Raw genomic sequence first — 21,936 nt, 5'->3', positions numbered from 1 at the left:
TGAATAATGTGGGGAAGAGGTTTTCTTACATTTCTGCCCTTCTAGTTAAGGCGGCTAATGCCCTGGCCATCCTGGGCAGGTATGATAGGCAAATGCAGTGCTACCTCTCGCCTTACATAGACATCATTCCTGAGGCTAATCGACAGGAAGCCAGAAAGTTCCTCCAAGAAGTAGAATGGACTCGGCTGAAGTCATAGATTGCGCAATGGACATTGCGACCACGGCCTTCAGATCTTTGGGGGGAGCGGCAGTCTTACGCTGACAAGGATGGCTGAGAGCAACAGCGTTTAGGCCTGAAGTCCAGAATAAAATCTTGGACCTTCCCTTCAATGGAGAGGATTTGTTCGGGAAGCACATTGACGAGGCCTTGCAGAGTATCAAAAAAGATACAGACACTGCGAAATCACTAGGAACGCTACAATATAGGAAGGTTCTTTTTCGAGGCTCAAGAGGTAGGGGCCAATCCTCCTATAGAGGAGGTTACCAACAAGGCAGATACACATCTTACTCCACCTCATCTCAGCCATACCGTCAGCAGTATACACGACAAGCAGGAGGTTACACAAAAATCTACTCCTAGAGGTCGAGGAGGTCGTCGGGAAGGACAATACCCGTCGACAATGACGATGTTCTGAATCCGGCTACACCTATTCCTCTAATGTCGCATGTTCCCCTGGGTGGAAGAATTTATCATCTTCAAAATTGCCAGCAAATAACTACGGACCAATGGGTCCTCAACATAATACAATTCGGACACACTCTAGAGCTTCTGCAAACGCCCCCTTGTACACCGCCAAAGCACCAAGAGGTCAAATACTTACATCAGATGCGTCGAGAAATTCGGACAATGCTCCAAAAGGGAGCAATAGAACCGGTACCGAATTCCCAGAGAGGAAATGTTTATTCCCTGTTTTTCCTAGTTAAGAAAAACGTTCTCCAATGGCGCCCTATTTTGGACCTCAGGTCCCTAAACACTTACCTCAAGAAGCAATCCTTCAGAATGATTTCCCTCCAAGATATTCTGCTGCTATTAAACCCAGGAGATCATATGACCAAATTGGACCTACAGGATGCGCACTTTCACATCCCCATCTATCCTTCCCACAGGCAGTACCTTCGTTTCATGGTGGCTGGAGAACACTACCAATTCAAGGTACTGCCTTTTGGCCTGAAGTCAGCCCCGAGAATTTTTACGAAATGCCTGGCTCCAGTGGCAGCGGTTCTAAGGAAGCAGAAACACCAAGTATTTCCTTACCTCGACGACTTGTTAGTCAAAGCACCATCAGCAGCGTCGGCTCGGTCGTCAACAACGGCTTGCGTGGAACTGTTTGCCAGATTAGGTCTGACTTTAAACGAAGAAAAATCATCTCTTCAGCCGACAAGAAACATCACCTTCTTGGGAGAAATTCTGGATACAGAGGTAAACAAAGTGTTCCCCTCCAAGGAAAGACAGCTGGGAATAATATCTCTATCCCAGGCTTTTATAAAAAGAAAGTGTCTTTCAGTACGCAAGTACAAATCATTGCTGGGAACGATGTCATCTTGCATTCCCCTCGTACCTTTCTGCAGGATAAGGATGCGTCCATTGCAAGAGCAGCTGGATCTTCAATGGCATCAGGCGAAAGGATCCTTCGAGGATATACTCATGGTAACGCTGATCATGGTCCACGCGGCAACATGGTGGACCCAAAAACGGAACATCTCGCAAGGTCTTTCATTCCTTACTCAACCAGCCCCACTAGTGATTATGACAGATGCGTCCTTGGAAGGCTGGGGAGCGTTCCTTCAGGACCTCCAAGTCAGCGGTCGCTGGAAGTAGCACGAACAGCAAATTCACATCAACCTCTTGGAACTCGGAGCCGTCTGCTTAGCATTGTTAGCGTTCCTACCAAGAATTCAAGGATCAGCCGTGTTGATAAGAACAGACAACACAACAGCAATTCACTATTTAAACAAACCGGGAGGAACAAGATCACTTTCCCTGTCTCAAGAAGCCCAATGGATATGGGAATGGGCACTGCAACACAGAATATCCATAACGGCGGAACATCTTCCAGGTGATCAGAACATCAAGGTGGATACTCTCAGGAGGCTCATCCGCCTGCCACGAATGGGTGATCGACCAAGGGAGTCTAGACAACATCTTCCAAAGATGGGGAAAACCGACAGTAGACCTCTTCGCAACAGTGGAGAACAAAAAATGCCAGTTCTTCGCAAGCTGGCTCCCCCAACGGGAATCTTGGGGGAATGCGTTTTTGATGGCATGGTCAGGCATCTTTGCCTACGCCTTTCCTCCAATTCCCCTCCTGCTGCGGGTTCTTATAAAGATCAAAAAAGAACCATGCAGGATAATCCTGATAGCTCCATGGTGGCCCAGGCAACACTGATTCGCAGAGCTTCTACTACTGTCGGAGGAACGCCCGATTCGCCTCCAGCCAATACCATCACTCCTGACGATGTTCCAGGGGGAAGTACTTCATCCGGATCCGAAATCACTGCACTTAGTGGCCTGGCTCCTGAATACTGTGAATTTCAGCATCTAAACATCCCAACGGAGTGCAGAGAGATCTTATCCAGAGCCAGAGCGGATAGTACGAACAAAACGTACAGGATGAAGTAGAAGAGATTCTGTTTATGGTGCAAAAGATGTAACATTCATCCTCTGAAGTCGGCAGCACATGAGATTAGTCCATACATTTTACTGTTGGCAAAGTCTGGTTTGGCACATGCATCTATAAAGGTACACCTAGCCGCAATATCACGCTACAGAAGGACTTCCTCTGGACAGTCTCTGTGGTCCGCAAGAGTCATCAAACAATTCATGAAGCGATTGTTCTGAGTTTTTCCTCCAGTAAAGCCTCCACCACCTCTCTGGCAATTGAACATTGTTCTTTCCCAGTTAATGAAACAGCCCTTCGAGCCAATACACAGGGCAGATCTTAAATTCCTGTTGTGGAAAGTTGCACTTCTCATTAAGCTCACTTCAGCCAGGAGAGTGGGGGAAATACAGGCTCTCACGGTCCAAGACCCTTTCTTACAATTCAAGGAGGATAGAATGATACTCGGGACTAATCCAAAATTCATTCCAAAAGTACCAACTGATTTTCATTTGAATGAGCCACTAATTCTCAAACGATTCTTTCCTCAACCAACAACAGCGCCTGAAAGAGCTCTCCACTCGCTTGATGTCCAACGCTGTCTAAAGTTCTATTTGCAAAAAACTAAGCCTTTCTGCAAGTCTTCACAACTTTTTGTCGCCTTCAGCGCACCCAGGAAGGGTTTCTCTTTGTCAAAAAGGGGAATTGCCAGATGGATTTCCAGTGCGATTGAGTATTGCCATCAGGCAGCGGGGCCACCTCTGAATGCACGAGTCCGTGCCCATTCGACAAGAGCAGTGTCCACCTCTACTGCTTTGTTTGCGGGAGTACCGATCCAGGATATCTGCAGGGCAGCGACCTGGACGAGTACGCACACCTTCACCAGGCATTACTACTTGGATGCAGCTACAGGAAGAGATGTGGCGGTGGGAGAAGCTGTGCTGAGGAATCTTATCCAGTAACGGTGAGCCCTCTTTACCATCCCTCCTTCCTTTATTAGCTACATTTGCACATTTTATTGTTGTTTATTTTATTGGATGTAAATTTGCAAAGTATTTTTGATATGTGTGTTTTAGTATAGGGATATCGCTTTTATCACACTACCTATGTTCTCTTGTTCCTGGTCTTGGGTAACAAAAAATGTGCATTTATTTACTGCTTGCTATTCTGATTCAGGCATGTGAATCTATGAAAGCTCCAATACTGGAATAAGAAAACAAGTTAATTACCTGTAACTGTAGTTCTCCAGTATTGGAGCTTTCATAGTTTCACATGTAACCCACCCTCCTCCCCTCAGAGGCTCACCTCGGATTTAGCACTAGGAGTGTTATTGCACAAGTGCACGAAAATCTGAGGGGCAGAAGGTTCTCTCAGGAGTGTTCTAGAGGGTGAGCGGCTCTGCTTGGTTCAGAGACAAGTTTAGTCCTTTTTTACATAACTAAGGTTATGGGTTGCAAAAGGAAAATGGGCCTATGCCTTTTTTCAGTTTGCTATACTACTAAGCAATGCTTTTTTATGTATCGGAGACTCCCGTCTCGACGACGGCGAATGATTCAGGCATGTGAATCTATGAAAGCTCCAATACTGGAGAACTACAGTAACCGGTAAGTAACTTGTTTTCTTCAGTGGCATCAGGTCTATTTACAATTGTCTTTTATCTTGAGTTTCAAGAGTCGATGGCTGAAGCCAATGGGACTCCTTGTTGTTCCTACAGCAAACATTTGGATCTGAGTCTTTGGACTGCTAATAAAGGTTTGTGGTAATGCAACCTCCTACGACAGACTTGTGTTTGACTCAAGGGAACTTGTATTAATGCCTTAAGGTACTGCAGGGTGCTACAGTAAGCATTTGTGTCTGACTCGGAGACCTCTATTTACAGCCTACGGTACTTCAGCATGCACTGGGAAAATCCGCTAGCAGCTTTTCTAGGCCACACAGAAGTGTTCTTTTAAAAATAAAACTATTTGCTTTGTCATTGCTTGTTTTTTTTCTAAATGGAACACCTCTCTGTAAATATAGTATTAAGAAGGAACCAGTGATGGTCATCTTTGTTAAACAAATGATATACATAAATCAAAAGTAAGTAGACTTAAAAAAGATATTGCTTATAATGTTCATTGTTAAACACATATTACAAACAGACCCCAAATTGGAAAATATCTCAGACCTTTTCCAGCACTGACCGTTTGTGTGTTTTAGCACATGAGGTTTCTAAGCTGTTGAGACTTCGTGAGGACTAGATGATGAACAAATATGTATTAATATCTAAAACCATAGAATCTTAAGAGGGGGTACTTTGTTTGAACATCACTCTTTGGTTTTTCTGTGTATTAACTCTGCCTTACTTGAGTTCTTTGGTGTATTTCAATTGTAATTTTAAAAATTATTTGCTAAAAAGGTTTATTGCAGTGTTTTGGATAAAAGCACTATATGCATTCAAATACATATCTCCATTGTATCATCATTTTATTCCTGTACAGGGAAACTCAAAGAGGAGGAAAATGAGAATTAAGAAAAGCAAAATGACCAAAACTATAAAAATGGAAGAGGAAATAAAACATGAGACTACTCCACCTTCCTCAGAAAAGTCTGATGTTGAAGACTGTGAACAGGAGGTGAGGATTCAAAAATATCTTTTGAGTAGGCCATTTTGGTAAGTTTTTTTTTTTTTTATAAGACTGTATCGGTTTAATGAGGTGCTGCCATTTCCCTGTGTGCCGTGTCGGTGTATGGCATTGTTTGGCTCCCCGTGGCGTTGTTTGCATCAGCAGTTCCAAAAATGACGTTTGCGGTGCCTATATAAGTAGCACACTGGCACAGTGACGTCAGTTCTTTTCTTTTTGCGCCTGCCAGCGCAGATTTGGGAAGAGTTACCCTTTAATCATGTTATGACTAGTTTTTTTCCGATGTTTTGTCGATTGCTTTTTTTGAGGTTTACCTCCTGGTTTGGCAGGGATGTCCTCCAAGAAGGCAAGCTTCAAGCCCTGTGTCGCCTGTCACTGACAGATGTCGGTGACGGAGCAGCACCCTGTATGCCTTTGAATAACAACCCGAAGGCCTGCTGCAATGGCCGTGCCCTGCACCCCGAAGGCCTTGAGGGAATGAACCCTCAAGCCTATGGCAGCTCAACGTGCGACACCGCAACAGTCACGGTTGAGTGGAAGATCCCAGGAACAGTTGTATATCCTGTGCTCGATGTCTCATTTGAAAACGTTGAGCTATATGGGTAAGTCCAAGTCCCACAAGAAGTTGTCGAATTGTGCTTCGACTTTACCTGATCCGTCGGCCGACAAGACTAGGGAGTGTCGCCACTACAGGCCTGGCTCTGCAGTTGAGCAAATTTCTGGGTTGGTTCTGTGCCTCCGTGATTTTCCAGGATCCGGAGCGACCCCCGCCCAATTGATAGTTTTATGAGGCCATGCACCTCATCTTTGGGTGGCCCGTTCCCTCCGGTGGGCCTTTGAACCTGCGGTTTCAGGAGGAGGCCCTACTAAATCCACACCAGCTGTTTCGGGGCCAGTCGGGCCCCAACGATCTACAGATGGATTCGGATCAGCGCCAGTCGTACCATCGCGACCTTTCCCATGCCGATCCCAAGGCCGACTCTTCGGTCACCGGCAGTGCCATCCCCAAGGGGCATCATCCAGTGCCGACTCCGACACCAACTATAGCCATGCTTTCCAGACCAGAGCCTGAGCCCTATTCTTATGGGTTAGGATTTGGGTTAAATTGCAAGGGGTTGCCCTTATGAAGACAAACTGGACTGGGCTGAGGATCTGGGTGAAGCTAGTTGACTGGATACTTCTCCAGATACCGGCATGCTTTCACCCCCTACTGTGGCTACGGAGTATGGAGCTTCATTCGCAATGGTATTGCAGAGTTTAGCTGAGTTCTCAGACTTTACTTTGCCCTCTGTAGCAGTCAAGACTAAGTCTTGATGGAAGTACTTCCCATCAGAACCGCTTCACCCTTTCAATTGGGCACTTACTGACGTCTGCTTGGGAATTGGTAAAAGCCCAGCACAGAGGCTCCTGTGAACAGGATGATTGCCTGCCACCAATCGCCTCGCTCCAGGGGACCCAAGTTTTCTCGCCCAACACCCTACCCCAAAGAGCTTGGTGATCCAAGCCTCCACATCCAATGTAAATCCTGGCACGTTCCCCACTGCACCCCCGGACAGGGAGTCCAAGAGGTTGGACAATCTTGGAAAGATGTTTTCTTCCACCAGTCTGGCACTGCAGTCTGTGAACAACACTTGCATTTTGGGCCGCTATTCCCACATGCTTTAGGCTACAGTTGCATAGGTGCTGCCAAGTATCCTGGAGGAGGGCTGGGCCGTGCTCTCCCAGGCTGTTGATGAAATGGAGCACAGTGAACCATCTGTTGCAGGCTTACGCCACCGACTCACTAAGCAGAGCGGTTTTGTCGATGGTGGCCCTGCAACGCCCCACCTAGATGAGGACGACTAAATTTTCTAAGAATGTCCAGTCCTCACTCATGGACTATGCCCTTTGATGGCTTCCGTCTCCTCAGAGACGAGGCAGATTTGACGCTGGAGCGCTTTAAGGACACCAGGGCTACGGCCAGCTCCTTGGGTCTTTCTCTGGCCTCTTGTCACCCTTTTGTGGCCACAGAAGGGGCGTGCAACCATGTCTTAACTCACCCAGCCACATCAGCGTGCAAGCATTCCAGCCTCTGCATGGCCACGGACGTGTTTCTTGCTGGCTCCATGGGACAGGTGGCCAGTGGTTGGATCCGTCCACAAGCCCCCTTGCTCCTGCAGCCTCCAAACTATCCTAATCTGCCAACTTATCATCATGGGCATCCAGTAGGCAGCAGGATTCGCCATCACTTGCCCTGCTGGCAGTCCATAACATCTAACAGGTGGGTTTTACAGATTGTCTTAATGTTCTACCCCCTCCGCTTTGAGACTACCCATCCTTCCATGCCACCTACATACAACAGGTTGACAGAGGACCACCTATATCTTCTTCGTCAGGAAGTGGTGACCAAAGGAGCCATAGAGAGGGTCCCGGTGCCAGAAGTAGATTGTGGTTGCTATTTCCTCTACTTTCTGGTGCCCAAGAAGGACGTATGCCTTTGTCCTTTCCTCGACCTATGCTCTCATTCTTTCCTCAAGAAGGAAAAATTCAACATGCTCATTCTGGCTCAGTCCTGTCTGCCCTGGACCCTGGAGACTTGATAGTAGTGTTGGACTTGCAGGTCACATAGTTCCACATTCCCATTCTGCCCGCCCACAGGCGTTACTGTGGTTCACGGTGGGCCACAAGCATCTTCAGTTTGGCGTGCTTCCTTTTTGCCTCGCCAGCATCCTCCGGGTGTTCACCAAGGGGTGGCATTGGTTGCATCTAATGTGTGGGGATCTGGGGTGCCAGTCTTTCTCTTTCTGATGGATACATCTGCCAGTGGATTCCTCACCTTGTGATTCCTCACCTTATGAATATCCCCTGCGTCAGCAACATTCGGAAACTTTTGTAGAAGTCCACACCGATGAGGTCGACGACGACGTCACAGAGACACGGCTCCTCTCACAACTCAGCTGACGTCACCGGCTCCATAAGAAGACGGCGTGATGACGTCAGTTCCCTTTTTTCCGCGCCGTCGACGCCAATGGTTTTCGGGACTCTCTCTCTGTAGCTGTATTCGATACTTTGTTTTCTGCTGGTATCTCTCTCTCTCTTCTTGTCTTCAGCTGAAAATGTCGACGAAGAAGTCTGGGTTTAAGCCTTGCCGGGAGTGCGGAAAGCATCTGTCAATAACGGATCCGCATGAAGACTGCGTATGGTGTCTTTCATCAGACCATGATGTGGATGGATGTTCTTCTTGTCGCAAGATGAGCTCAAAGGCTCTTAAGGAGAGGGAGGCCAAATTGTTCATTGCCAAGATGAAGAAGGAAAAAAAGAGGCCAGAGGAGATCGAGGTCGGCGTCGAAGTAGTCTTCGGGACATGCTTCTAAGTCTAAGAAGCACAAGAAAAAGAAGAGGCATGGATCTCGACATCGCTCGGATAGGGAGACCATTCAGAGATCGACCTCGCCCTCCCGACGCCGTAAGGACTTTGTATCTCCTTCGCCTGCTCCTGATTCTCCTATTGGCCTGTCGTCACCGGTGGCTTCACCGGAGCATTCTCCGGCTCCGGCACCGGCTCCATCTCCGACTCCATCTCCGACTGAGCCTTCGGCTCCGCTAATTCCACCATCGGCGCCGGTCGGCCCGAGTCCGGTGATGTCTCAGCCTGAAACGTATCCATCGTTTCCAGGCCCAGGTCAGAATCCAACGCATTATCTTAATGCTATGTATGGGGTCTTCTCTAGAGCCTTGTACCTCTCTGGTGCACCTTCGGGTCCTATGGCCTTCAGTTTGGGAGTTCCCCAAGCTTATCATCAGGCTCCCTTCATGCCATTTTTTCGTCCTCGTTCGACGCCGGCTGTTCCATTGGATCCGCGCTCGACGCTGGCTCCGGCGCCGTTGGATTCGGTCACGGCGCCGCCGACTCCTGCTGTGAGGATCAGATCCAGGAGGGAGGCCCAAAGGGTGCTGGAGGAACAGAGGTACCTGATGGAGGAAGTAGAAGAAGGTGAGCTGATGGAGACGGACGATGTGTTTGATGAATTGAAGGAGGCTAGTGGCCTGGATTTGTCGCCTGAATGGGAGATCACTCCTCCTGCTGATGCTCCTTCTGTCGTAAATAAAGTATTACGCACTCAGAATTACTTTATCAATATGATCATGCATAAAGCAAGAGGCTGAGTCTGTGGTATCAGGTTCAAAAGGGCTTTATTCCAATAACTCGAGTTATAGGGAGAATAGTTCCATCACCACAAGGGATCAGGACGGGTCTTCTGCTGGGAATTCTCAATATATTCTCAATATTCTCAAACTTTATTCACAGAGTACAGTATATATACATTTGATATTATACGTAAGAAGGAGTGCTTCAGGCGGAGCAAGAGAGAATGAGATAAGAGCATGTGGGCGTGTAAGTAGGCGTGAAGGTGGGCGTCCACTTGATGATAATAGGTGAGTGTCATAGGTGGGTGGATACCTGGAGGGGGTTGCGTGATCAGCTGGAATTTTACTGGAACTTTGCCTTACTTGTGCTCAACTCGAGCATGACGTGTAACTGACGTGTGAAAGGGTTGCTATGCAACCGGGGAGTCTGTAGTCTAGAAGTGAGGCCTTCAGTGTCAGGGCGACCAGCACATCTTGTATTATCTGGTATCTAAAGTCTGGAGCAGGGACTGATTTGTGACATAGGTTGTCCATCACCAAGAGCCGATGTGGCATCTATTTCTTCATTCACTGTGTAGGCCTTACATGGGGGCTATGGGCTTTTCACTGACGTGAGCTTTGTAATCGCACAAAAAGAGACAGAGAGGCTAGGCTTTCTCCTTTGCAGATGGGTCGTGTTTATCCCTCCTTCTCCAGGCAGGAATGTGGTTTCAGTAGGAGTAAGCAGATAACCGTGCTCAATACTGTCTCGGCACCTCGGTCGGGGCCCCTTTGTCTGAGGCCCAAGTGTGCAAGGCCAAGGATACGCAGCTGCAGCTTTCAGAGCGTTCTGAGGCCTGAAACCTCTTTTCGGCTCTGGCTGGGCCACAATATTGGAAATGCGGGAAAACATGATGCAAAAACGTGTAGGCCTCAGAGCAGATTTGTCGTTTCTCTCATGGGAGACTGGATGATGACAGGCCACGTTATAGCATAAGCATCATGATAGACAGGCCATGGAGGGGAAATACATAGGTTACATGCATGTGTACATAGAGCGTTGGGGGGGCCCAAGGGGACACATAGGTCTCATAATTTTTATTTCCTCACTTCAAAGGATGTGGCTCCATACCATGCTGTTATTAAAAAGGCGGCTGAACTTCTAGATCTGCAATTGCCATCTGCAGAGTTTAAGCCTAACATCCTGACAGACGTTCTGCACTCTCCTTCCACTGCATCGGAGCCTTTGCTCCCCTTTAATGACGCCATTATAGAACCTGTAATGGAAGTATGGCGTAAGCACTTCTCTGCTCCTGCAGTTTCTAAAGTTATTGCTAGGAGGTTTAGGGCAGCTCCAGGGGGACCCAGATTTTTTAACATCTCATCCTTCTCTGGAGAGTCTGGTAGTACAGGCTGCCTGTTCCAGAAAATCGACCGGTGTTTTTCCCCAACTCCCGAGTGACAGGGATGCGAAGAAGTTGGACCAGTCGGCTAAGAAGGTCTTCTCTTCTGCCAGTATGGCCTTAAAATCGACGAATGCCACCTGTCTTTTGGGCCGATATATCCATGCTCTTACGGATTCAGCAAAGCAATTGGCCCCAAAGTTGTCAGAAGAGGATAGGATGAACTTTAATGAGGTCCTATCGGACACCCAAGCGGCTGCACGTCAGGTAATCCAAAGTGGCTTGGATACAGCTGATTCGGTAGCAAGGATCATGGGTTCTTCTGTTGCCACGAGGAGGAGTGCGTGGGTGAAGTATTCAGAGTTCTCCCTTTATGTGTAGGCAACGCTCCTGGACTTGCCTTTTGATGGCTCTGGACTTTTTGGCAAAAAAGCGGATGCTGCGCTTGAAAGATTTAAGGAGAGTAAGGCCACGGCTAAATCTTTGGGCCTTCAAACTCAGCCAAGGGGTTTGTTCAAGAGATACAGGGGCTTTGGAATGTCATCCTTTCGTTCTTAAAAGACAGCACCAGCAGCAACAACAGCAGAACACTCTGTATAAGAGCTACAGAGTTAGAGTCAGAGGTCGCACTCGAGGTCGTCAGCTCTCCTCCTCCTCCTCCTCCTCCTCCTCCTCAGCCCCTCCCACCACTGCAAAGCTGCCCTAGATCCACCATTCTGGATCATGCTGGTCCTGTGGGGGGCCGGCTTACCCATTTTCTACAAGATTGGGAATCGGTCACTTCAGACCTCTGGGTTCTAGATCTTGTAGAAAATGGGTACGCACTTCCCTTTCGGGAATTCCCTCCCAACTACCCTCCTTGCCAAGCGGCTTACTCGGAGGACCACCTTCTTCTTATGCAGAGGGAAGTCCTGACATTACTAAAAAAAGGTGCGATAGAGGTGGTTCCAGAGCGGGAAAGGGGTCAGGGATGCTACTCCCGGTATTTCTTGATTCCAAAAAAGGACGGGAGATTGCGTCCAATATTGGACCTCAGAATCTTGAATCTATTTCTGAAGCAAGAGAAGTTCAAGATGCTCACCCTTGCGCAGGTTTTTCAAGCGCTGCATCAAGAGGATTGGATGGTGTTGATCGATTTGCAGGATGCGTATTTCCACATCCCCATCCTGAGGTCGCACAGGAAGTATCTCCGGTTTACGGTAGGGTCGCAACATTATCAGTTTGCGGTTCTGCCGTTTGGTCTTACTACTGCACCTCGAGTCTTCCCCAAGGTGATGGCAGTGGTGGCAGCCCATCTCAGAAGGTCGGGGATTCCAGTTTTCCCCTATCTGGATGACTGGCTGATCAAAGCAGAGTCGCCAGAGAAGGTGCTTCATCATCTGCAAGTTACAACCCAGCTGTTGTACAAATTGGGTTTCTCGATAAACGTGCCCAAGTCTCACCTGGTGCCCACTCGGCGCAACCTGTTCATAGGATTGGTACTGGACACTACTGTGTGTCGAGCATTCCCACCTCCGCAAAGGATTCTCGACATACAGGAAAAGATTCCCTTGTTTTTCAATGGAGCGGTCGTTCCAGTCCTGAAGGTTCTTTGTCTGCTCGGTCTGTTTGCTTCCTGCATTCTGTTGGTCAACCATGCACGCTGGCACATGAGGGCCCTCCAGTGGTGCCTCCGCAGGCAGTGGTATCAGCACAACGGAGATCTCAGGGAGTCTGTGAGGATCTCCAGAGAAGCTGCAGCGGATTTGTCTTGGGGGAGCGTGGAGGGCAATCTGTCTCAAGGAAAGCCCTTCCATCTGCCTCCATTGGTGGCCACAGTGATAACGGATGCATCCACTTTAGGGTGGGGTGCGCATCTGGGGGATCTGGAGATCAAGGGTCTTTGGTCTCCAGAGGAAAGGTTGCTTCACATCAGCCTTCTGGAATTACGGGCGATACGTTTGGCACTCAAGGTCTTCTTCCCTTCCCTTCGCGGTAAGTCGGTTCAAGTCCTGACGGACAACACTACAGCGATGTGGTATGTCAACAAGCAGGGAGGAGTGGGGTCGCATTGTCTCTGCAGAGAGTCTCTGGTCCTGGGTTCAGGATCATCAGATTTGTTTGATGGCAAATCATCTGGCCGGGTGCTGAACGTGCGTGCAGACAGTCTCAGTCGGCAGTTCTCCACCGATAACGAGTGAAGGCTCCATCCGGAGGTGGTTCGTCTCGTCTTTCGGACGTGGGGTTCTCCTCGAGTGGACCTGTTTGCCACTCACAAGAACGCTCACTGCCCGTCATTCTGCAGTCTCCAGTATCCGATGCAGGGAGCTTTGGGGGACGCGTTTCAGTTGAGTTGGAGCGCACAACTCCTTTACGCGTTTCCTCCCATACCCTTGATTCCTCGGGTTCTGAGGAAGATTCTCCAAGACCGGGCCCAAGTCATATTGATCGCTCCGGATTGGCCAAGAAGGGTGTGGTATACAGATCTTCTCCACCTCTCCTCGTGCCCTCCGCTCCGTCTCCCTCTCAGGGCAAACCTCCTCTCGCAGTCGGAGGGGCAGGTTCTACACACCCACCTCCAGAGCTTACACCTTCATGCCTGAAGATTGAACGGGGCAACCTGAATTCTTTTTCTCTCCCGCCAGATGTGGTAGGCGTAATTTTGTCTGCCAGACGTCATTCCACCAAATGTATCTATTCCTATAGGTGGTCTAAATTTGTGCTCTGGTGTGGTGAGAGATCTATTGATCCTTTGAGGGCTCGTTTATCTGACATTTTTCAGTTTGCCCTTTCTCTTTCTCAGCAAGGTTTTGCTGTAGCCACTGTGTTGTACTAACAAGGTGTCCCCCAGTTACTTTTAGGCCCAAGAGGTGGGGGGAAAAAAGGCAACAGAATCAGAAGAACCTCTTAGCTGGCCTATCTAATTTTTACCTGGGTAATCACTCGAACTAAACATTTCCCCTTAAACCTTAGATTTTCACCGCGTGTAAAAATAAAATAAATTTTTTCTTTTTTGTTTATTTATCAAAAATATTTTCTTTTCTTATAGTATCATAAACTTTTTAGAGATACAATATCTCTAAAAAGTTTGATACTATAAGAAAAGAAAATATTTTTGATAAACAAAAAAGAAAAAATAGGAAAAAAATGTGTGCAGTGAAAATCTATGGTTTAAGGGAAAATGTTTATTTAGAGTGATTACCCAGGTAAAAATTAGATAGGCCAGCTAAGAGGTTCTTCTGATTCTGTTTGCTGTAGCCACTGTAAAGGGATATCTTTCGGCCTTGTCTGCTTTCCTTTGCTTGCCTGATCAGCCGTCATTGTTCAAATCTCCTATTGTTTTACGATTTCTGAAAGGCCTTACAAACAAGTTTCCTCCTTATTGTGCCGCAATGGGACTTAAATCTTGTCTTAACTTATCTGTTGGGTTCTCCCTTCGAGTCCTTACACAAGTGTCCCTTGAGACTGTTGTCTTTCAAGACGGTTTTTCTTATTGCAATTACCTCGGCAAAGAGGGTAAGTGAGCTTCAAGCTCTGAATTCAAAACCCCTGTTCTTGACCATTCATGCTGAAAGAATGGTACTCAGGACCAGGGCTGCTTTTCTGCCTAAGGTGGTAACTCCTTTCCATCCGGGGCAATCCATTACCCTCCCTACCTTCTATCCTCCCCCCTCACCCTTCCAAGGAGGAGGAGCGGCTGCACCGTCTGGACCCTAAGAGGGCGGTGAGCTTCTACCTTGACAGGACAAAAGATTTTCGAGTTGATGACCAGCTCTTCGTGGGCTTTGTTGGCTGCAGGAAAGGCAGAGCGGTGCACAAGCGCACCCTTTCCAGATGGATTGTCTTGTGTATCAAGATATGCTACTCTTTGGCCGGTAAGGAACCTCCAGAGGGTTGGAGGGCTCATTCTACTAGAGCTAAGTCTTCCACGTCTGCTTTGTCTAGAGGTGTTCCTGTGGAGGACATTTGTAGGGCGGCAACTTGGGCCTCCCTCCACACTTTTGCAAAGCATTACTGCTTGGATTCTGAGGTGAGGAGGGACGGAAATTTTGCTTGTTCCGTCCTTCAGGACTTTCTGGTATAGAAGGTTGGACACCCTCCTCCAGGAGTGGGACTGCTGTGGGAATCTTTTCACAAGGTGAGGAATCCACTGGCAGATGTATCCATCAGAAGAACAAGTTACTTACCTTTGGTAACTCTTTTTCTGGTGGATACAGTATCTGCCTGTGGATTCCTCACTGACCCACCCACCTCCCCGTTGACCACCCTTGTATACCTACAATAATGTTTGTTTCAAAGTGTGTTTATTGCTGTCAAACGAAGAGTGCTATTTCTTTTGCCTTCCTTTTTATTCTTCACACTGTGTATTTTGCATTGTATATTATGTACTGTGTATACTGTGTGTTCGAGGCATGTGGGCTGCTGAATTCATATCTGTGCATAGATCGCCGCCTAGTGTTGGGTCCGGATGTTTGCACGTTGTTGTCCTGGAAGAGTCTTCGAAGTATCCTTGGATAGGTGACTCCTCCCCTGGACTACAGTGCGCATGGGCATCCTCTCCATCCTCAGATTGTTTTTTTCCGCCATTGGGTTCGGATGTGCTATCTTAGCTCAAGTTAGGAAAATATTTTGTCGAGGCCAAAAGGCCTTTAGTTTGCGTCGGTACTGTTTATCGATCGGGTTTCGATACAATCTTGTTAGTTTACTAACTTTCAGCACCGACTTTTTTCGCATTTACCTGTCCATCGACTACTTCGACGATGGAATCGAGGACGCCATTCAAAAGGTGTCCGGTATGCAATGCGAAGTACCCACACATCGACGTCCATCCGGTGTGCAACAAATGCCTTTCGCCGGACCACGACGAATCGACATGCATGGCCTGTGCCCGGTTCCGTTCCAAGAAGACTCTACGGAATCGACGAGCGGCGAGACTCGAGGCGCAGCACGCGGCACCGGCCCCAACAGACATCTTCGACGAGGCCGAAGACGTCGAGGAATTAGAAGTCTTGCCCTCCAGTCCCGTTTCCGAACACGAACCCGGATCGGACGAGGTAGACGAGTCACTCTTCCACAGAGGTGAAGACGACACCGAGGTAGGAGACGACGAGGAGGCCTTAGGGGCCGAAGAGAGTAGCTCCAATGATGAACAAGGCCTACCTGTTCAAACCGAAGAAACACCAGTGCCACAGCCTATGGCTCCGGTCGAGGGATCGCCTTCGGGCCTTACCCGAGACCCATCCCGCAGTTCTTCGGCCCCGCCCTCGGGCCCGGCCTCGGACGTTCAGCGGCAGCCATTACTGCATAAACCAGCTGGTTTCCCTACCGCAAAACCGAAACCGAAAGCTGCTCCGGTTCCTCCGAAACTGAAAGTGGCGCTGGTCGGATCGAGGCCTTCCACGCCTTCGACGCCAGCGCAACGCGTCGGCACCGACCGCACCAAGAGAGACTTCGGTGCCGAACTTGAAGCGGGCGACGTCTGAGTCGACAAACGGAAAAAGGCCATCGGCACCGACAAACCTGCTCGGCTACCGGCACCAACGACACCGAGGGCCGTACCGCCTGCTGCGTCTCGCATCGCTCCCTCGACGACACCTAAGCCTCACGTATCGAAGACTTCAACGGTGATCTCCGCACCTCGACTCGAGGAACCGCCGGCGCCGAAAAAATCCTCGGCCGCCTCTACGAACCTGGCCGGTGCCAAAGCCTCAAAGACGCCCCAAGTACGACCTGGTGCGACGCAAGGCAGCAAAACCACGGCTGTCCTCCAGGACACGTCGGGTTCCGGTTCGATCGGAGCTCCAGCAGCCTCTTCGGTGCCGGCCAACATTACCTTCGGCTTGCCTCCGTCGACAATCCCAAAAATGTTCCAACTCAGGACACGGGTCACCCAAACTACGGTCACACCTGCTGAGACGTCTCCGGCACGTGTCATCGACGCCGACACTGGCAGGATGATTCTCCACGACCGAAGGATAACTTCGGAGCCGCCATTGGACCCTTTCAGGATCCCACTAAAAAGGAAGTTGCCTGTAGAATCAGAACCTCTCCTTTATGAACCTTTCCATTCATCCTACCAGGATCCACACCGGTTCTCCCCCACACGCTCCGACACGGATGCATTGGAGGACTACATGGATGACCAAGTCCCCTACCATGTAGACACAGACCCTGATGACCAGCAGGACCCTGATCAAACTTGGGGCGACCCTGCAGACCCCAGTGCACCTCTCGATGCACAGGACCCACAACTCTATGGGGCAAAAACATCTCCTACGGAGGATACTGCGGCGTTCAACGCTCTTATTGAACGTGCTGCAAATAACCATGGGGTACAGCTTCACTCTGATACCATCGAAGATGACTTTCTAATGGACACCTTTGCATCCTCAGAAAGACATGTAAAGACTCTGCCAATGTTGAAGGGGGTCCTCAAACCAGCCAAGGACATTTTCAAGGAACCCACCAGGGCACGAGTGATAAACCCCAGGATTGATAAGAAATACAGATCAGCACCTGGGGATCCTACTTACATCAGAGGCCAATTACCACTCGACTCCATCGTCGTAGCGAATGCACGCAAGAGGGCACACTCGCAAACGACAGGTGACGCTCCTCCCCCGGACAAAGAGTCCAAGGTGTTAGAGACCTCTGGCAAGCGAGTTGCCGCCCAAGCTGCCAACATATGGCGCATAGCCAACACTCAAGCGCTCCTTGCTCGCTATGATAGAGCGCACTATGACACACTGGAGCAAATATTCCAACATCTCCCTGACCAGTTCAAGGAAGCCGCAGAAATGCTCATCCGAGAAGGACAGCTACTCACGAATGCTTCCATCAAATGTGCACTAGATGCTGCAGACACGGCTGCCAGAGCCATAAACACAAGCGTCATGCTGCGACGACATGCCTGGCTACGGATCTCAGGATTCAAGCCTGAGGTACAAAACAATATACTCAACCAGCCCGTCAACCCCGACTATTTATTCGGGCCAGAGGTTGACACCACCCTCGAAAAGATAAAAAAGGACACGGACACTGCAAAGTCCATGGGCGCCCTACAAACTCAGTCCTTTCGGAGCGGCTCCTTTCGTCGCCCCGGAAACAAGGGAGCAGGTAGAGGACAGGGGTCACAACAAACATATAACAAAGGCAATACACAGACCACCTACGATAAAAACACCCGAGGTGGATATCGTGGCTCCAGTACAAAGGGCAGAGGACGTGGCTACGGCAACACCAGGTCCTCCCCCAAGAACAAGCAGTGACGCCCTCTCCCTTCCTCCCGACCACATAACACCTGTCGGGGGAAGGCTACCAAGGTTCCTGTCCACGTGGAACTCCATCACCACGGACAGGTGGGTCAAAGATATTGTAAAATACGGTTACTGTCTGGAGTTAACCTCCACTCCACCCACAATACCACCAAGAAGCCCTCCTATGTCCTCAGAGCACTTAACGCTCTTACAGCAAGAGGTGCAAAGTATGCTTCTAAAAGGCGCTATAGAGGTCGTACCCATCCACGAGCAGGGTACGGGAGTGTACTCCCTCTACTTCTTAATTCCAAAAAAGGACGGGTCGCTCAGACCTATAGTAGACCTGAGACCCCTGAACCAGTACATTCTTTCAGAGCACTTTCACATGCTCACTCTACAGCAAGTCCTTCCGCTTCTCAAGCAGGGAGACTTCCTAGCCACACTGGACCTCAAGGATGCGTACTTTCACATACCCATCCACCCCTCCCACAAAAAATACCTCAGGTTCACTGTTCAAGGGCAGCACTATCAGTTCAAAGTCCTTCCCTTCGGCGTGACAACAGCGCCCAGGGTTTTCACGAAGTGCCTAGCTACGGTGGCAGCACATCTACGGAGGCAGCATATACACGTCTACCCCTACCTAGACGACTGGCTCGTTCAAGCGAAGTCAGCCCAGCAATGTGCAAGCCACATGTCCCGCACCATTCACCTTCTTCACAGTCTGGGATTCTCACTAAATTACCCAAAGTCCCATCTCCAGCCCGCACACGTACAACAGTACCTAGGTGCGACTATAGACACTCTGGCGGCCACAGCTCAGCCAAATTTAGTGAGGATCAACAGCATACAACTGCTGATCTCCAAGTTCAAACCCAATCACTCACTTCCAGCGCGAGTGTTTATGCAGCTGATAGGCATGATGGCCTCCTGCATCTTCATAGTCCCGCACGCGAGATTACATATGCGCCCACTTCAGGAGTGCCTAGCACGTCAGTGGAATCGGGCTCAAGGACAGTTGAAGGACCTAGTGTTGGTGAGTGGTCGGGCATACAACTCTCTGCATTGGTGGAATCCACAAAACCTTTGCAAGGGCCGACCATTCCAAGAGCCTGTCCCACAGATAGTACTGACAGCGGACGCGTCTCTCCAGGGATGGGGAGCTCATGTACTCCACTACACAGTGCAGGGACTATGGACAACACAACAAAAGAAGTTGCACATCAACCTTCTGGAACTGATGGCAATCTTCCTAGCCATGAAGGCATTCAAAGTACATCTATGCAACAAGGTCGTGTTGATCCGGACGGACAACATGACCGCAATGTACTACATACAGAAACAGGGAGGAACACACTCTCCACAGTTGTCTCATCTGGCTCAGAGCATGTGGAAGTGGGCCATTCAAAGGAACATGTTCCTCATGGCGGAACACCTCCCTGGCAAGGACAACCAGATGGCGGATCTGCTCAGCAGACACAGCCACCAGATGCACGAGTGGGAGTTACACCCATCTGTACTCCAACCGTACTTCCAGCAGTGGGGTCATCCGGAGATAGACCTATTCGCGACAAGCGAAAACGCAAAATGCCAAAGCTTCGCCGCCAGATTCCCACATCCGCAGTCGCAGGGCAATGCGATATGGATGAACTGGTCCGGCAGATTTGCGTACGCTTTTCCCCCAGCGCCATTGATACCGCTGGTGGCTCGCAAACTCCGACAACACTCCCTGACACTCGTCCTAGTTGCTCCCACGTGGGCACGCCAGCCGTGGTACACCACCTTCCTCGAACTTTCCGTGGTGCCGCATCAAAGGCTGCGGATCAAACCCGCGCATTTGACGCAGAACCATGGAGAGGTTCAGCACCCAGATCCGCAACAGCTGAACCTGGCGATCTGGCTCCTGAAGTCCTAGAGTTTGGCTATCTCAACCTGCCACCTGACTGTATGGACATCATCAAGGAGGCCAGGAGACCCACCACCAGAGCTTGCTATGCAGCCAAATGGAAAAGGTTCGTCATTTATTGCGGTAATAATGACATCAACCCGCTGGACGCATCCATCCAAAACATCATCTGTTACCTCTTACACCTATATCGATGCAATCTGGCGTACACCTCTATACGTGTCCATTTGACCGCAATCTCAGCCTATCTGCAAACTAGGCAGCACCTCTCTCTATTCAGAGTGCCTGCCATCAAAGCATTCTTGGAAGGACTCAAACGAGTCATTCCACCAAGCCACCCACCGGCTCCAATGTGGAACCTCAACTTGGTCCTCACACGCCTGATGGGTCCACCCTTTGAACCTCTACACTCATGCGAGATTCAATTCCTTACCTGGAAAGTGGCCTTCCTTGTAGCGATCACTTCCCTAAGAAGAGTTAGTGAACTCCAGGCACTAACCGTTCAAGAGCCATTTATACAGGTTCACGCCAACAGGGTCGTACTACGCACCAACCCCAAATTCATGCCCAAAGTAATATCGCAGTTCCACATGAATCAGACTATTGAACTGCCAGTTTTCTTCCAAAACCCACAAACTGTTGCAGAAAGGGCACTACATACACTAGATGTACGGAGGGCCCTCATGTACTACATCGATAGGACTAAACCCTTCAGGAAGACAAAACAACTGTTTGTTGCCTTTGCCCCACACCACAAAGGTAACGCCATCTCCAAAGCAGGGATAGCCAGATGGATAGTTAAGTGTATTCAAATCTGTTATCAAAAAGCAAAACGCACATTAACTATTCCACCACGAGCCCACTCAACACGTAAGTTGGGGGCTTCCATGGCCTTCCTAGGAAATATTCCCCTGCATGATATATGCAGAGCAGCCACATGGTCCACTACACACACATTTACAAAACACTATTGCGTAGATGTGCAGTCAAAACAGCAGGCAGCTGTAGGACAGGCTGTTCTCAAAACACTTTTTCAGACCGCTGCAGCTGGCACGGGTAGCCGCCGCCAATAGAGGGCACTGCTATGTATTCTATGCACAGATATGAATTCAGCAGCCCACATGCCTCGAACTGAATATGCTACTTACCAGTATGCATCTGTTCTTGGCATGTAGGGCTGCTGACATTCATATCGCCCTCCCTCCTCCCCGGCGCCTGTCGCAGCTGCAGCTCTCAGAATTACTGCAAGCATGGTCATCACTTTCTGTATCTACTCCATCACTGCCACAATGGCGAAAAACAATCTGAGGATGGAGAGGATGCCCATGCGCACTGTAGTCCAGGGGAGGAGTCACCTATCCAAGGATACTTCGAAGACTCTTCCAGGACAACAACGTGCAAACATCCGGACCCAACACTAGGCGGCGATCTATGCACAGATATGAATGTCAGCAGCCCTACATGCCAAGAACAGATGCATACTGGTAAGTAGCATATTCAATATATTGCTGTCAGTCCGTCCATGTGCCTCAAAGGCACGGAAAAAAGGGCAGAACTGACGTCATCACGCCGACGAGGTCTTCTTACGGAGCCGATGACGTCAGCGGAGTCGTGAGCGGAGCGGTGACTCTGTGACGTCGTCTTCAACCTCATCGACGTGGACTGCTACAAAAGTTTCAGAATGTTGCTGGTGCAGGGGATATTCACAAGGTGAGGAATCACAAGGTGAGGAATCCACAGGCAGATACTGTATCCACCAGAAAAAGCGTTACCGAAGGTAAGTAACTAGTGCCTCTTGACGACTAGCTGTTTAAGCTGGGCTCCTCCCAGGCTGTCGTCTCCCACTTCCAGACTGCAGCAGACCTGCATTCGTTGGGGTTCACTCTCAGATGCTCCCTTTCATTGAAGCTGTGCAATTTTGGGCATATCCTACCAAATCGTGAGTTCAGTATATTCGGGCTATGATACCAATGTTTCAGCCTCTATCCTGGATTTCGGTGACTCCGAGGCTGCTGGACATCATGGCCTCCTGCATTCTGCCTGTGACACATGCCCGTTGGCATATGC

At 49.4% G+C, this 21,936-nt stretch overlaps 1 protein-coding gene across 3 annotated transcripts in view; it reads left to right on the top strand.

Annotated features, from left to right (window-relative positions):
• Positions 1-21,936, top strand: part of CHD1 (chromodomain helicase DNA binding protein 1) — a 1,484,343-nt gene that overhangs the window by 1,077,137 nt on the left and 385,270 nt on the right. For all 3 annotated transcript variants that reach the window (XM_085632544.1, XM_085632543.1, XM_085632545.1), the window contains one exon: positions 5,078-5,212. In XM_085632544.1, the coding sequence (XP_085488670.1) occupies positions 5,078-5,212 (135 nt within the window). The remainder of the gene's footprint in view (positions 1-5,077; positions 5,213-21,936) is intronic.

The sequence above is a fragment of the Triturus cristatus genome, chromosome 2_1 (genome assembly GCF_964204655.1).
Source record: "Triturus cristatus chromosome 2_1, aTriCri1.1, whole genome shotgun sequence".
In the NCBI taxonomy this organism is placed as follows: Eukaryota; Metazoa; Chordata; class Amphibia; order Caudata; family Salamandridae; genus Triturus; species Triturus cristatus.
The sequence above is the reverse complement of the archived record's forward strand: the minus strand, read 5'-3'. Positions and strand labels throughout refer to the sequence as shown.